The sequence below is a fragment of the Centropristis striata genome, chromosome 4 (genome assembly GCF_030273125.1).
Source record: "Centropristis striata isolate RG_2023a ecotype Rhode Island chromosome 4, C.striata_1.0, whole genome shotgun sequence".
NCBI classification, from domain to species: Eukaryota; Metazoa; Chordata; class Actinopteri; order Perciformes; family Serranidae; genus Centropristis; species Centropristis striata.
In genome coordinates, this window is record NC_081520.1 from 3779903 (window position 1) to 3798120 (window position 18218).

The window sequence follows — 18218 nt, forward strand, 5'->3', positions numbered from 1 at the left end:
CATGATTTTGGCCGCCACGATTAAATTAACCGCGATATTTCCATTTTAAAATGCGGCTCTCCTGCATATCTAATCAAGCACTTTCTACACCAGTAGTCCACCAACCACCAGGGGGCGGGGCCGTTTTTCTCCCCTGAAAAAAGCCTGGTTGCTGATTGGATAGAACGCTAAGCGGGATGTGAACAACACAACAACACAACAACACACGCAATTTGTAAAAGCCGGCAAAGCTGTGTTCCCAACTTAGTGACTTTGTTGCTATATTGAGTGACTTTTCAGACCCCCTTAGCAAACATTTTTTCCAAAAAGCGACCGGCAACAAATCCAGCAACTTTTTCTTTTTTTTTTCTTACTCTTAAGAAGAGTAAGAAGGTGTTGAAGCAGCACAGTCCTCCTGCAGCAGTCTCTCCCAGCTGCAGAGCCGGAGGGGATGTTAACCCCTTAGCGTCCAGTCTGCAAATTGCTAACAGGCTAACAGTTAGCTCTGTAGCAGTACAGTGTGTATGTGCTGCTGCTGCAGGAGGTGTTCACTTAGCGATCTCTGTTTGTTTACAACAAGCACCAGACACTAAAAACTGTTCCTATTGGTTGTTTAAAAGTAGTGCAATAAAAATACAGACGTTTTCCCTAACATGATGAATAATCGTGATTAATAATCGTGATTACAATATTGATCAAAATAATCGTGATTATCATTTTGGCCATAATCGTGCAGCCCTAGTCAGCCTGTTCATATTTGTGAAAAAGGTAATGTTTTTCACTCAGAAGCGCTGTGAAGTTTGGCCATATATTGGTTAAGGAACTAATATGAAGGGAAAAAAACAATATGTTAAAGTCCGGGTAATGTAAAATCAGAGGTTTTTATGACAATATACTACAAACCACTTGCAAAATAATTGAAAGAATTGATAGTTGAAAATGTAAAAAAAAAAACTTAAACTGTTTTCTCCCACTTCTGTGTTCAGGATTTGTTTAGGTGTATCTAAAAGCATAGCTCCATGATGCAATGGAGCTTCCTTATCATAAATCCGCCCCAACATTATATAATACATAGAGTGTGTCGCATCAGAGGTTATCTGGCTGGTTCATGAGGACTTTCACCGCCAGCAGTTAGCTAGTTAGTGATTCCTCCCTTGTTTTCTAGGGCAGGGGTTCTCAAATGGGGGTACTCGTACCCTTGGGGGTACGTGAAAGCACTCCAGGGGGTACGTGAGATTTTAAAATATACATTTAAAAAGTAGCATCCATGCAAAAATCCTTTAAAGATAATTATTTAATAAATATTTTAGGTAAATATAAGTATATATATATCATATATATATCATATGCCACCTGGCATCACCTGTCAATCACTTGAAAACTCAAAGATGGAGTCGTGGTTGAAGCGTAGCAGTTATAGTTTTAAATGGTTATATGCTCTGTATATATATAATATATATATATATATAATGCTATATAGTATATCATTTGTTCTTTCCATTTTAAATTGGCAATCCAAAAATCAAATAATGAAAAATTGACTGGTTATTTTCTTATTTGTTTTTTATTATAACACAAAAAATGAAAAAATGCTTGTTTTTTCATAATTCAATATTAGGCTCAGATCAAAATAACGAAATGGAAAAACGGGCATCAGGACTGAATTTGATTTTAATATTAATATTTAATTGATCAGGTTTACGTGACCCGGAAGTTTGACTGCAGTCAAGTGAGCTGTTGTGTAAGTTGTTGTTGTTACAGTGATGCAGTAACTACGTTTTTTGAGGTCAAAGGTCAAATAAATCATCATGATTTTTTAGCATAAAAATTACATCATCAATACATGTAGAGACAAGTGTCATATCACTTACCTACCTACAACCAATTTGGTTGGCCAATTCAAACACTTTAAAAAACTTTAAAGCAGAAAAACTGTTCTTAATGTAATTTTTATGCTCAAAAATCATGATGATTTATTTGACCTTTGACCCCAAAAACGTAGTTACTGCATCACTGTAAAAGGTTCTAATAGTAATGTACAAACATAGTGGAGTAACTATAATGTTGTTGTCTTCTTTCAGCTTTTATATTTTGTTTTCAATGAAAAAACATTTTCAAATTGATTTTGTTATCAGTGTATTTAAAAGTGTTTAACAACTCTACTAAAAGATGTGCGTATTTTAGACTTAATATTATAAAGAAATGTTATATTTTAATCTCACTTTTTCACTTCATCACTATTATTATTTTTTTTATGTTTAATTAGTATATATATCCAAAGCAGATTGTGGTAAGTGCAATCACTGCTTGGTTTTGAGTTGGATTTTGTGGTTTTTATGTCATTATTTCTCTGAAATAAAGCAAAATTGAAATCTAAAACTTTGTCACAAGATAAAACAGACATCAAGGAGTTCATTTTTAGTTATAACTCAATTTTGACCAAAAATGTAGTTACTGCAGTTAGACTCTGTAGGGCAGTATAGTTTACCATTGTTATTATCCTTCCTTACAAACTGTAAAAAGGCACACCACATGGAATCGAGGTTCTGAACACAACTATCAACAACCTTTACCATTTTCACACCAATCCACGTTAAATTGAACAAAACTAGTTTCTGGCACGGCAGGAACTCAAACCCCGGGTTTGACACTTCTGACTTCCAACCTGAGATCAGCAGCCACTGGAGAAAGCTTACTTCAGACACTTTTTAACGTTAACGTTAAGCTACAGGGACATTTCAATCAATCAATCAATCAATCAATCAGACTTTTTTTGTATAGCACTTTTCATACAAGAGGGTTGCAACACAACATGCTTTACATAAAAAAGGAGAAAGTAATAATAAAAAGTAATAATAATAATAATGATAATAATAATAATAATGAAAACATACATACAAAACGTAGAAACAAGCAAACACCCTCCGCCCATCCATCTCAACATGGAGCAGTGAGGAAACACTGGAGGCAGCTTAGAAATTAATTAGATTAAAAAAAAGTAAGGTAAGATAAAATAAAATAAGATAAAAAAAATAAAAGTAAATAATAATAACAATAAAAAGTTTTTTAAAAAGCTAGATAGAAAGATAAAACACAATAAATAAATAATTAAGTAGAGAATTATATATATATATATATATGAACAGTCTCTGATGGCCTCAGGCCTTTTTTTTTCAGACTTTAAAAAAAAAAAAAAGTAATTTAATTTTTTAAAAATATCAAACAGCAATACAATGCACAGTTACAAAGAAGAAGAAACGAGTTACAGAAAGATAGACAATGCAATAAATAAAATAGAAGAATAATTAAATGGAAAACAATATAACAATAACAAATAAATAAATAATAAAATAAACAGAAGCAAGATGACATGTTGAAGACATTAAACGCAGCTTCACAGCTTTTTTGTTTTGTAGACAGGAGAGAGTTGAGATATACTGTTCAAACTCTGTTTTGTTTTGTTTTTTTACTTGAAAACTTACATTTGTGTATGTCAGGGGTCTCAAACTCAAATTACCTGGGGGCCGCTGGAGGCAGTATCAAAATGACCAAAAAAAAGACACAAAATTACTAAAAAAAAAGACAAAATGACAGAAAAAAACGAGATTACTTAAAAAGACAGGAAATGACCCCAAAAAAGACACAAAATGACTGAAAAAAAACAATAAATACATACTAAACATACTAAAAAAAAATAATAATTTAAAAAAAAGACACAAAATTATTTTAAAAAGACATAAAATTACATTACATAACATTCCGCATACAACACGGTAAAGTGCCATTCATATAAAACTCACATTAAACTTTCATATTAAGGTCAGGGCCACAAAATAAAGTCACGAGGGCCGCAATTGGCCCGCGGGCCGCGACTTTGAGACCCCTAGTGTATGTGGTATTTGGCAAAAAGAAAAATTAAAGATGGCCTCAGGTCTCCAGAGACTGATTTAGCCAGAGGGACGTAAAGCGGCCCTGACCAATCCTCGCGGCGCAGGGCGGGTCTAGTTCGGAACTGCAGTGGGATCAATGATAGCGCTACACGGACTACCCCTCGCAGCGGAAGGACATTTCTAAAGCGAGACTCCGCGGAAGGATAATATATAAAGCAAGAACATGGTACTAGCTGTCAGCATTGTTTAAGTCGTCGTCAATAGAATGAGGAATCGTCTTCGTCATGACGTCACAGATCTATAAAGCCATTTAAACGGGTACAGTTTATATTAGACGGCTATTGTACAGTAGCTTAGCGTCAGAGTAAATGTAATAGAGGGCGATAGCTGCTAGTGCTAACAGTAAGGTTAGCTGTTATGTCAGACTCGAGCTCGAAGGAAACAGTGAAGTGTCCTTTATGTCCTGCGGATGGAACCAACTCGTCTTTTTATTGTTTTTAACAGGAGACAAATATGACTTGTGGACTGGAAAATCTAGTCGAAGATAATCGATGACAAGGACAAACGCCTCCAGATAAACAGCACTTCTGTCTTGCATCCCTATTTTTTTTAATGCTAACATTGATTTGTGGATTATTTTATTCAGCATCACCAAACAAGCTATTATTACTATTTACATTCTGTTGTTATTGTTAGCATGTTTGCAGAGATCAGCTTTTTTTTGCAGCAGCTATGACGCTAGGTGTAGTCACAGGATTATGTCACTGTTAGGCTAACAGATAGCTCTGTGTCTGTGTGTGGTTGCTGTTGATCTTTGCATGGCCAGGTCCAGCTAGTATAGGCACCATGTAGACTGTCCCTCCAAGACAGGTTACTGGGCACACAGTGTGTTAGATAGAGAGTCTCCTTGGAAAGTAATGCAAAGCTGGATTGCAACTATCCAAATGGGTCAACGACTGACAGCTGGCACAGATTCAGTTTAGCTGAGGATTGTTGGTAGACATGCTCAAAGCCGTCTGCTCTGTGTGACATTACAAACATCCCAACCTATTTAGAGGGCATGAGAATGCATAATGTCCTGACTAGCTATTTATGCAAGAAACATCCGAGCAGCCTGTCATGGAGTAAAAATCTGCAGTGCAAGAAGCGGCATCACCAGGACTGAAAGCATAATTTCCTCCAGGATTATTTTCTGCAGAGAAGAGCAACATTTAAAGCCCCACCAGAGCCCAGCAGAAGCTGGACCACCAGACCATCGCAATGGAGACAGTTGGAGATTTTGAGTACAGCAGAAAAGACCTAGTTGGACATGGAGCCTTCGCTGTGGTGTTCAAAGGGAGACACAGAAAGGTAAATGCATAACACTGCAGTGTTGCCTTTCCCTCTTCTCCATGTTTATTTGCAGGATAAATGTGACAGGTAGGCAGCTTCGTATGGCAATCTGGGTCAGTTAGTGGCAATACAGGACGCAGTTCTGCAGCATGTGGGCTGTCACATGTTTTGGATGGTAATAATGCACCACTTCTATATGACAAAATGTCATGATACAGTGGATTTCAATGTTTTATCAGCCTGATCTTAGTGTGGTTGGTTCATTCATGAAACGGATGACTCAGGCAGCAGAAATGACTTGCTGACGTATTTAGGCAGGAGGGAGGAATGGCTACAATGTTTTTCTTTTCTGTATATCAAGGATACAAGTCTGTCTTATAGATAGATAGATAGATAGATAGATAGATAGATAGATAGATAGATAGATAGATAGATAGATAGATAGACTTTATTTATCCCAAGCTGGGAAATTACAGTGTAGCAGCAGCATTACACACAGAGACAATGACAACACAATTAAATAAAAAGAACAACCTAGGCATACTTCAAGCAAAAAAATATAAAAATACAATAAAAATACAATAAAAAATAAAGTGTCTAAAGAAGGAGTATGTATTAAGGAGTAGAATAGAATTCCAGTGCAGAATAAATATGAATATACAGTATAAAAATGTTGGTGCAATGAACATAGAGGAACTGCACCAGATTCAGCCACACTTAATTCAACTAAAAAATTAATTTGCTCATTTCAATTGTCTTAGGTGTGGTTTTCTATCACACAGGAATGGTGAGTGTGTTTGTGTTTGTATGACAAGATGCATGAGATGACATAATGTTGCCTCCATTGCTACTTGTGAAGCAGACCACCCTGATTCCCTCAATGAAAGCCACATTAGAGCCTCGGCGTATATTCCATGCTGTAGCCTGGGCAGAGCAGCGATTGATAACTAGCTCACAGCCTAGACACTGACCTGAATACAAACAAACACTCAGTCATCACTGGAACGGTGCTAGCTGTTCATCTAGCACATCTGTCCACTACGAACATGCCGTCCTGTCTTGTTCCAATGGTCCTGGCATGTGGTGGTAAGTGTATTTACTGTACAAGTCCTAGGGCTGGGCGATATGGCCCTAAAAGAATATCATGATATTGCAGACTATTTTTGTGATAACGATATTCTTGACGATATTAGGAAATACTTAAAAAGATATGATTTTTTTTTGTAGCCTGTATAAATAATTGTGCAAATCTCAACAGTTGCCAAATACAGAAAAAATTACTCTTGACTCTTGAGTATGAGCAAATAATAAAAATAACCATTTAGGGGTTCCGGTTCCCATATTTTAATGAAATGTTGTAAAGGAGAATGAAGGTTATTGTATGTTCTATTTAAGGCATCTTATTTTGACAGTCTTCTTGTAAATTCTGTGGTGGATTCTCTTAACACACTGCGCTCTTATTTTGAAAGCTGCATGTGTTTAGCGACAGGGAGTAAGTAGCTTTTTGTGATTAAAACAACTTTAACCACTACATCAAGAAGTAGGAACGTTGCCAATATCATGATATGCATTTTTTTTTAACCATAAAAAAAATATACCGATATTATCGTGAACGATACGATATGGCACACCCCTACTTTTAGCCTATTTACAGGCTTGTTTCTGCCTCAGAGGGACAGGAAGGTGCGAGTCACCTCCATGCGACAGACGTGATACACTGTAAAAATTAATCTGTTTAATTTACGGTAAAATACCGGCAGATGTGGTTGCCAAGAGTAATGGTATCATTTTGACATTTTGGTATTTCTCCATTCATTTTACATGAAACTGTGTGTTTCCTAATTTATGACAGTAAAAGTTTTGTGCTATTCTTACATTTACGGTAATTAAAAGTGTCTACTACGGTGATATGCAATTTTTAATTTTACGCCCTGTTTCTGATGTCATTTGACAGTTTTTTACTGTAATTTCTATCAACATTTTTTACAGTGTAGATTACCTCTTTGCTTAGGCAATGTTCAATGTTACACTGCCTGGGACATCAATACATTAGTCAAGGGATCATCAATGATAAAGCAGGACAATCAGCTAATAGCAGTTATGTTTTTGACAACAAATGCCAAAAAATAATGATTATATTTTCATTTAATTTTTTTTTTCACACACATTTGCATACTTTGAAAAATGTGCTTTCTCAGATTATTTTGACAATTTGACCCTCTGAAACTCAGCAATATATTCTTGATTAATGAATTAATCATTGAACTCTATTCACTGTATATGAAGCACTTAGTTAATGTTAAGTGCAGTTTTTATGCAGTGTTTATTTAGCATGCTCCTTTCACTTGATGTGTAATTTAGACAATTTTAGACATTGGTTTTCATACATTAAGTCTTCACCACCTTCTGAATATAGGAACAGAAAAAAACTTGTTTGTGCCTTGACACAATCCTCTCTGAGCCCTGCAGGCAGTTTCTTGAAAAATTTTGATGCACAATAAAATAAAAAATTGCCTTATGCGTTTTTGTTTTGCTTTTCCCTTTTACATCAAATTCAAAATTAGCTAATATTTTCCATGAAATGGCAAAATGTCTCAGCTTAAACTGTATCAGTCGGACTGATACAGACAGACAGGCTCGAATTTGATGTAAAAGGGAAAAGCAAAACAAAAACGCATAAGGCAATTTTTTATTTTATTGTGCATCAAAATTTTTGCCATAAAAGCCCAAATTTGGTGGCCTTTCGCACATTCTAATGCCTCTATTCCATCATATACACTGATCTTAAAAATAACATAACAGTCTTAAAATAATGAGTTTGTCTATCTGGTTGTAAACATGTAGGGAATCATTGTAAAGGAGAATAAGGCTTCCTATATGTTTTATTTAAGGCAACATTTTTGACAGCTTGTAAATTCTGTGGTGGATTCTGTTGACACTTCAATGTGCTCTTATTTTGAAAGCTACATGTGTTTAGCAACCGGAAGTAGTTCATACGATTATGCTTCTCGTTCACAGTGATGTTCATACCTTGTCTATGGCACTCATCACAAATAAAGATGATAAACTCTTGCTATTTATCTGCTGCATGCACCCACAACGTGACAAATTCAACATTAATTGAATCCATAAAGATTAACTTTATATTGCATCTTGTCAATCAACTCCCTCCGAGCCTGTCTGGTTTCGCTATTTCAGTGGCAGTTGACTGGAAACAAGAGGCAACTTGTTTAAGATTATTAAATAACGTTGACATTTTTGAACTTTTTTAGCCTACGGAATTAAAAGGCACTTCCTTGGTCCAGTGAAGTCAGTCTTGACTTGGTTACACTGACGGTTAGTTATTTTCCCAGTTGGAGGTATTGATTGTATTTTCTTTTTGAAGAGATATTTTGTATTCTCCTTTTTTGTTATGTGTATGTCTATTTATTTTATTTTATTTTTTCCAATTTTTGTAAATATTTTCGGCATAATGAATTACACCATCACGCTATCCTCCGGTTATGCCTGTGTTTTTTCCCTTATTTTTGGGGAGTTTGAAATGGAATATTTAGTTTGATAAAATGTCACTCCACCACACTTCCTCAGCCTCCAGCTCTACATGATGGGAGCTCAGTCACACTTCACTGGGCAGGCTGTCAGTGAGCTGTGTATACAGCTCAGTTGGCAGTTACACACACATACACACTCTCATGTCATGCTCTTGTGCGCTAGATTCTTTGCCAGGCTTTAGGCGGAAGTGCTCTGGCATAACAACAACATCTCCTTTTAACCTAGATTCTTTAGCAAAGCATATGTTTTTATCCATAAAATTTCTTTCTTAGCTTCCTGTCTAACTGATGATGTTAATTTTATTTGTTTATACTATCTGTGTGTTTTTCTCAAGAGCATATAAACTAAACAGTGTCCCCAGAGTCTGTTTCTGTGTCCTTAGTTGGGTGAATACACGTGCTGCACATGTCGTAAGAGCCTTTAAGCTCACGTGAGCTGCAAAAGTCTTTTTATGCATGCTCCAGGAGTTCATCTGGAAACAATCTCAGCCCAGTGAAAAAATAGGTCCCCCTCCTCTCACTTCGCTTTAACCCATTTAGGCCTAAAACGCCAGGAAAAAAATGCCTGTAAAACCTCTGGGCGATTTTGAAAGAACCCCCTAAAACCTGAAGTTTTTCTGGAAATTCAACACCTACTAAATAATAGATTTTTCAGCCTCTGTAACAGATAGAAATGAAATTCAAAAAGTATTTGATAGCTTATACCCGTGGCTTTCATGAGAAGTTGAGTTTATTTGTCCAAACCTTCAATAAAGTTTTTAAAAAAATCAACAAACTCAGCAAATGTTACATTTGACTGAATAACAAATCCTATGCATAATACTAATACATGCCCATTAGCAAGATGCAAACATGATATGACCATTGGAAGAACAAGACATAGTTCTCATTAGCCTACTGTAATAAAAAAAAAAAAAAAATCATAACAATGCGCATGTAACTGTGTGCATGTTAGTGTGCGAATGCAAGTGTGCGAATAATATCATGAAAAGTGTATACTTTAACAGTAGCTTGAAATGTGATGTTAGTGCAACACACAAGACTCTGGCGGGACAGATTAGAGTCTGGGGGTCCGCCAGAGTCTAGGTCAGTGATTCCCAACAGGGGGGTCCCCACCCCCGAAGGGGGGCACCAAAGATCCACGGGGGGTCGCGAAGCCCTCTTGATTTTAAGGGCTGTAATAAATCTTGTGTGTTAAATATAGATGAGTCAGCATTTAATTCATTAGTGGGACAAAAACATCTAAATAAGGGCTACATTAAACGTTTATTCATTTATTTAAATAGAAAAATCACTTTGGAAAAGATTAAAAATAAAGGCTATATCGTGAGAAGAAGGACATGTGTAACATCCCTCCTGCAGTATACACAGGTAACCTCACCTAGCGCTAACCTCACCTAGCGCTAACCTCACCTAGCGGCAACCTCACCTAGTGGCAACCTCACCTAGCGGCAACCTCACCTAGCGGCAACCTCACCTAGCGGTAACCTCACCTAGTGGTAACCTCACCTAGCAGCAACCTCACCTAGCGGCAACCTCACCTAGCGGTAACCTCACCTAGCGGCAACCTCACCTAGCGGTAACCTCACCTAGCGGCAACCTCACCTAGCGGTAACCTCACCTCGCGGTAACCTCACCTCGCGGCAACCTCACCTCGCAGTAACCTCACCTAGCGGCAACCTCACCTAGCGGTAACCTCACCTAGCGGCAACCTCACCTCGCGGTAACCTCACCTCGCGGTAACCTCACCTCGCGGCAACCTCACCTCGCAGTAACCTCACCTAGCGGCAACCTCACCTAGCGGTAACCTCACCTAGCGGCAACCTCACCTAGCGGCAACCTCACCTAGCGGTAACAACAGCACCTAACAACAGAAACACAGAGCTAATGGAAAAATGGTGAAGCGTCAGGGAGACGAAAATGGTGAATATCTCAAAAAGAAAAAGAGAGGGTACCATGAAAGTCACATTGAGTTCGGCTTCATAGAAACAATGGACAATGGGGAGGGTCGCCAAAGTTTACAATGGTAAAAATGTGGGTCCCTCAAGAAAAAGGTTGGGAACCACTGCTCTAGGTAATTAATGGAGAAAACCCTGGATTGATCAGAAGATGAGACATCCTAGATTCACAGGGCTTTCTACCTTGACTGAACAACATTCTGAAGGAAAGCATGAACCAACTGTACTTACAAACCTGTGTGCTCCTCTCCTTTAATTGAACAACTGGTTAGGGTGAAGTTGTTTTAATATTTTGTGCCCCTCTTCCCCTGCTCTCTTTCTACCACAGAAGACAGATTGGGAGGTGGCCATCAAGAGCATTAATAAGAAAAACCTGTCCAAGTCCCAAATCCTTCTTGGCAAGGAAATCAAAATCCTGAAGGTAAGCATAACACTTTCCCTCTCACATCTACATCTACAAAGTATTTCAAGAATTATATGGCATCGATCTTATGTGAGTCTGCTTCTTTGACAGAAAGGAGCCTCAACTTCCCTGATAGAAATCTCAGTAAAAGCCATTCCATTAGCTGCTAGTCTAGTTAATGTTGCTTCTAATGCATCTTGTTTTCCTGTTCTGTTATTTTCTCAGGAGCTGCAGCATGAAAACATTGTTGCACTTTATGATGTCCAGGTAACTTTTTTTATTATTTTTTCCGCATTAAACCTTAGCTTCATGGAGTGTAAATATTCAACAGTATTTCAAAGCTTTTTGTCCATTGAGTGTTGTTTGCTCTGTGGTTCCATAATGGTGGACAAGCAAGTCAAGATGTTGTTGGTGGAGGAGGCCTATCTTATACTGCCACTGTTAAAAAAAGCTTGAATTGGGGCGTCCCGGTGGCTCACACTAAAACACAATGAAATATATATAAAATATAAATATGCTTGAGCTTATTGATGGTCAAAACTTTAGTATTTCAACTGTGAGTAGCCTGGACGGAATATAAAAAGTTATTACTCTGTTGCTAAACACATGTAGCTTTCAAAATAAGAGCACATGGATGTGTTAACAGAGTCCACCACAGAGTTTACAATAAGACTGTCAAACTATGATGCCTTAAATAATGTTCTATGCCCTTATACATTTTAACAATTTTAATTAATTAATTAATTAATTAAATAATGGTTTATTATTTATGACTGCCATCCCAATTCCACACTGAATGAATCGCATCAAGTGCATAAGTTTACAAAAAAAATTTTTTTTACCAGTTTGAGCAGTAGATGGTAGATTTTTGTGCTGTCGTAATTTGAATGTAGGACACAAAGTATTTAAAAAACACTGCCCTCTGATTTTATAACTTTTTAAAAAAAAATCTGAATTCTTTTTTAAAACCAGTTGACACACGGTGCTAATGGGCATCTCAAATTTATCTTCATGATGCTAGCTTGTAGAAGATGTACATCACTTCCCTGTGGTACTTACTTACCTTTTATGTAACCCTAAACTTCTGTTGTCCCTTAACCCTGTAAAAAGTCAACAGAATATTGGATCATTGACATCTATGAAAAATATTAATATGGTTATTATTACTGTGTGAGCTGCACCAAATTTGCCTGGTTTTCTCAATACAGATAAAGTAAATTTCAAGCTCAATACTGATTTAAATATATGTTTTAGTACAGCTACGGACAGGACTAGTTTTGTATGTGTTTATATTCTTCTGTAGTCAAATACAGAACAGCTGATGTCATTCAATCTGAAGCGGATAAATCACAGGAGATAGAAAGAAGGAGAAAAGGGCATCCACTTTATATAACATTGCGTATATAAGCTGTGGACTCTGCCCGTCATCTACTGCAGGTAAAACGTTGGCTGTGGGTAAATACATTATACAACCCCACTTCAAAAATCTGAACTATCGCTTTAAGACTAGGTTGGGATGAACCCTGCACGGCCCACCAGGAGCTTGGATGAACAGAGTCCACTTCCAAGTTGCTATTTCACAGCCGTTAACCCTGTCACAGCTGAGCTCATTTAGAACGTTGAAAGATATCGGCAACTAGATAAACTGCCATAGAGGAACAAGTGGCATATGACTCGGCGAGTCCAAGTTGTAGAGTGTAGTGCAGGACAAAGGCCCTTTATGCATCTGAACTAATGCACACTATTCTATTACACCCTCAGAGTGTTGCACAAACAAAACTTTGCTTCTATGCGTTGTTTTTTGAAACAGCTAGAAACATAAATAGTTGGGAATAAATGGTAGACAAAGGAGGAGGAGAGTTGGGATTTGTTATTGATATGTTTGGTTTGTGAGTCAGTCTTCACAACACAGATTACCAAGAATCCTACGTTGCTCGAAGGAACAGCGTGTTCTGGCCCAGGGAGGCCCCCACTCTGTGTGTGTGTGTGTGTGTGTGTGTGTGTGTGTGTGTGTGTGTGTGTGTGCTCAGTGAGTTTTCCTAGAAAACCTGCTGTATGAACCTCCCTGTTCTCTGTTCACATTCCTTTCCAGAGCTTTGTTTTCTAGACATTTAACTGGCTAAGACAGAAGCTTAGAGGAAAACACTGTTACTGCTCACTGACTCGCAGGCACACACACACACACACACACACACACACACACACACACAGTCTCCTGAATAGAACATGTATTTAGTGTGTAACATGAACCATTAGCACATGAGAAAACTCCAATGAGCTTCAGTACATGTGACTCTCTTGCATAACAATTGTTTCTTGAAGAGCATAATTAAACCCTGGGCCTTAGAACTTTTTGAATAATGATGAGAAGTTCTGTATTCCACTGTCGTGCCGCTTCACATAAAAGTGCAATATTATCTATGTCTCATCACATTTTGGCAAGCAAGTGCACTTTTCTTTTCTGTCCTTTTTGCACACACTGTTTTGTGTTTGTACTGTTGGGGGCCATATCAGCATATCTGGTATAACAAATTGTACAGCTTTAATTTTTTGCTGCTGCCATCAGTGACACAGTCATCTTTTATCTCCTTGGGCTGTTGTCAGAACAGTTGGCTGAGAATACTATTAATATTATTATTGTTGTTTTATATTCCTATTTATTCCTAATATATATGCATCTTTTTAAATATTGCACTGACAAGAATGCACCTAATTTCATTGTACATGCAACAATGACTAAATATATTCTATTACACTTGTTGCTTGCGTGACAAAGCACACTGACTCAACACAAATACTTTACACACAAACACACTCACTCACTCAGTCTCTCTCTCTCTCTCTCTCTCTCTCTCTCTCTACCTTCACTCTCTCCAAAGTATCCAAATCCCATCCCCCATATTGTTAATATTGTTACATAACCACTCCTGAAGCTGAAGCATGATGCAATAACTGAAAGACTAACCAGACACAGTGCTGATTTGGCTCACATGGACTCTTGGCAGTCCGCTGTGTTTATGTGTTTTTGTGTTGTCATTTTTCATGTTGTAGGATGAAAAAAACTTTTCATCCTTTAATCCAACTTAAAGATTTAATGCCTTGTGAAATAGCTTCTAATGTTACATGAATGTGATCAAAGTTTGGATGACAGGGCTGCCATTTATATGATAGTTGATTTGGAATATTTTGTGATGGAAGGGAATCATTTGGAGCCCTTATCTGGCAGCAAGCCATAAATGTCTGAAGTCCACTGACTTTTATTTCAGATGCAGCCAATCTGTGAACAGTACCACCTAGAAAACATTTGTTCGTGTTAACTATTCAAGTGGTCATCGCTTTCATAACTGTTAACTGCTTTTTCCTCTAAGCCCTCACAAACAAAGGCTGCCTTATGTGCTGCTGTCGACACCTGCCTCTTGAAATTCACCTCACTTCTTAGAAATTCAAAAACAAGCCAAACAGAGGCAACTGCAGTAGCCAAAGACAACCACATGCAGTAGGACACACACACACACACACACACATACACAATAAAAACCCACCAAAACACCAAATTAAATACCTTATCCAGGCAGCAGTCTTTGTCTTTTTTTTTTTGTTGGTTTGTAGAAGTGGGATGCCGGGATCAAATTTTACGCCTTCAGAGGTAGTCACAGAGGCAGAAAATTGGTGGGACTGTTCGCCAACTGAGCACATACTGCTGCAGCACATACACACTGTACTGCTACAGAGCTAACTGTTAGCCTGTTAGCACTACACATTGTACTGCTACAGAGCTAACTGTTAGCCTGTTAGCACATACACACTGTACTGATACAGAGCTAACTGTTAGCCTGTTAGCACATACACACTGTACTGCTACAGAGCTAACTGTTAGCCTGTTAGCACATACACACTGTACTGCTACAGAGCTAACTGTTAGCCTGTTAGCACATACACACTGTACTGCTACAGAGCTAACTGTTAGCCTGTTAGCACATACACACTGTACTGCTACAGAGCTAACTGTTAGCCTGTTAGCACATTCACACTGTACTGCTACAGAGCTAACTGTTAGCCTGTTAGCACATACACACTGTACTGTTACAGAGCTAACTGTTAGCCTGTTAGCACATACACACTGTGCTGCTACAGAGCTAACTGTTAGCCTGTTAGCACATACACACTGTGCTGCTACAGAGCTAACTGTTAGCCTGTTAGCACATACACACTGTACCGCTACAGAGCTAGCTGTTAGCCTGTTAGCACATACACACTGTAGATAGATAGATAGATAGATAGATAGATATTGTTTTAGTTTTTCAGACTTCAATCAGTGTGACTCAACATTAGCTGAACCAAATTGGTAAAAAGGGACAAAAACTTTACTGCAGAAGTAGTAGTTTTAACTACCGGTAACAACATTTTGTTACTGAAACAATGTGTATGTGTAAAAACAGGAGTTGTACTTTTCGTAAACTGCGTTAGTTGCTCATTTATATTAATTTATAGCATCACTGACCCATTACCCACCATCTTGGTCCAGTTCTTATAGGAATTTCTCTCCATGTCATGAAAATAAAAAATGTTAACCCAATAACACAGTTTTGACCTAAAGTGTATTTCTTAAATGCTACAAGTACAGTACAATATGACCCCTACCCCCAATTAATGCAAGTTCTATCATGCTTCTTTTGCCAATGTGTACAATGTCTATACAATGTTGATGTTGACTGTGGATCATATTTCTGTGAGCATTATATAACTTGACTTTTAGCTTTTAATAGAAATTTCACTAGGCACAAATACAGGTACAGAGATAGAATGGTGCTATGTACAGTGGATTAAGTGTGGTTAAGTTGACAGCTGCTACATGATTTATGGTTTCAGTAACTGATTCTGCTTCTCTTCTCTTCCAGGAAACACCCAACTCTGTTTTGCTGGTCATGGAGGCAAGTAAAAGATGTATGACTGGATATTGTTGAGGTCATATCCTCCTCTCATGTGTTCTCACTCCTGTTGGGAAGTTTTTTTTTCTCGATATAACTTGTTTCTTTGTTACTTGCTATAGAAATAGTTAATTACTTTACAAAGCTTTCTTTATTAAAAGGTAGTGAAGTGAGTTCAGATATGCAGGGTTCTGGATCATCTGCAGAGGCTTGGTGGTGCATGCAGGAAGAACTGCCAGTAGAGAGTTGCAGTAGTTTATGCGTGGTGTCAACCAGGTGTTGTGTCAATTGCTTGGTTAGGTAGGGTCTGAATTTCCTGATGTTGTACAGGGCGAATCAACACAATCTGGCAATTGAGGACACATGAACCTTGAAGGTCAGTTGGTCATCAGTCATGACACCCAAGTTTCGTGTAGAGCTTGTGGGCACAAGTTGCATGGATCCAAACTGAAGATTGATGGGTTGATATAAGGTGGGACAGGTTGGGACGACGAGAAGCTCCGTCTTTGAGAGGTTGAGCTGAATGTGGAGATGTCCACAAGGCAAGCAGAGATACGAGCCGGGACTGTGGGGTCGTTTGGTGGAAAGGAAAAGAATAGCTGGGTATCGTCGGCATAGCCATGGTATTAGAAGCCATGATTGCAAATGATTGCACCAAGTGAGGTGGTGTAGATTGAGAAAAGAAGGGGGCCTAGCACTGATCCTTGAGGCACCCCAGTGGAAAGGTTTTGTAGTTTGGACATTTCTCCCTTCCAAGATGCTTTAAAAGATCTTCCTGCTAGGTAGGATGTGAACCATTGAATTTTTAAAGGAATGGTAGGAGTGAGACAGGTCTGGGCTGGGTCCAGTGTTGGTTTTCTGAGCAGTGGAGTCACCTGCGCTCGCTTTTTCAGGTGGTGGGAAACACACCAGCACACGGATCCAGTGGGCAAGTAATTGGTCGGGAATCCAGCAGAATTTTCAAGACCTCCTCCTTAGTCAGTGGGTGTAGAGTGGTGAGAGAAGCCTGGTTAGGTGCTAGTAGTGTAGTTGTTCAGGCTTAGAGAGAACTGTTTACTGATGGCAGAAACTTTCCCTGAAAAAGTAGGCAAACATGTCAGGAGTTGGAGTTGGAGGTGAAGCCAAGAGGGGGTGGTGGCTAGAGGACATTTTCGGCATCGGTGACTTTGCAGATTTTGTCCTGATTGTATGTGGTTTTAGCTGATTTAATGCTAGAGGGGAAGGAAGTTTGGAGATATTGGTAATTGCTGAGGTCAGAGGTGTTCCTGGATTTGTGGCATTTCCTCTCTGTCACTCTGAGCCCTGCCCTACATTAACTAATTAATGTGTAAATGTGTAAACTATAAAATCACTACAAGAAAAATATAAGTGCATTCGCAAAATGAATATAGCCGTAAATAACAGTGGAGAATTATCCCCTATAATGTGTGAGCAGCCAGACACTAGAGTAAACGGGAAGTGACACAATACGCAAGTCAGCATGTTGTTGCTAAAAAATCCACTTTATCAGCTGCCATTTCAGCAATCTGTGAATGTTTTCCCTTTAAAATTGGTATCAGTCTCAAAAAACCCATCTCATTCTGTCCCTCCTAGGATCATATTAGAATAATTATCAGAAACACATTTGTTGAGATATTTTTGTTCAGTCATTTAAATATAAATCACAAAATACATTTGTGAATCCTTCTATGTGCGTTCATTAATATTATTACTGATGGGGCTCCATAGTGCACTGCAACTTTATTCATGCGACATACAAGCCTGAATAAATTGAGCAGTTTACTTTCTTTTAACGTACAACACCAACCTTGCCCATCTTTTCTTGTTGACCCTTGTCTTGTAGCAGATTAATTGATCAGCTTCCCAAATACTCATGCACATATACACAGATACACTTAAACACATACACATGCATATAACCAAAATGTGCTTCACAGCTTGACTTTGTTGAACCAGATTATTGTCACTGTTGATAGTGATTGTTTGTCTCTCCACATACAGTACTGTAACGGAGGTGATCTTGCCGACTATCTTCAAGGTAAGCGTGTGTGTGTGTGTGTGTGTGTGTGTGGCTTTAATTAATTTATGATGGCTTCTATGATTCTAAGTACACTACTGGTCAAAAGTTTTAGAACACACCAACTTTTCCAGAATTTAATTGAAAATTATGCAGTTTA

The 18218-nt window shown here is 38.1% G+C and overlaps 1 protein-coding gene and 1 long non-coding RNA gene across 2 annotated transcripts in view; one reads left to right on the top strand and one right to left on the bottom strand.

Annotated features, from left to right (window-relative positions):
- The window catches only part of LOC131970452 (uncharacterized), a 96074-nt gene that overhangs the window by 55779 nt on the left and 22077 nt on the right, over nt 1–18218 (bottom strand). The window lies entirely within an intron of this gene.
- ulk2 (unc-51 like autophagy activating kinase 2) overlaps nt 4073–18218 on the top strand; it is a 38988-nt gene continuing 24842 nt past the window's right edge. Inside the window, exons 1-5 of the mRNA XM_059331840.1 lie at nt 4073–5219; nt 11039–11131; nt 11339–11380; nt 16012–16044; nt 18043–18079. Of these exons, the coding sequence (XP_059187823.1) occupies nt 5130–5219; nt 11039–11131; nt 11339–11380; nt 16012–16044; nt 18043–18079 (295 nt within the window). The 5' untranslated portion in view covers nt 4073–5129. The remainder of the gene's footprint in view (nt 5220–11038; nt 11132–11338; nt 11381–16011; nt 16045–18042; nt 18080–18218) is intronic.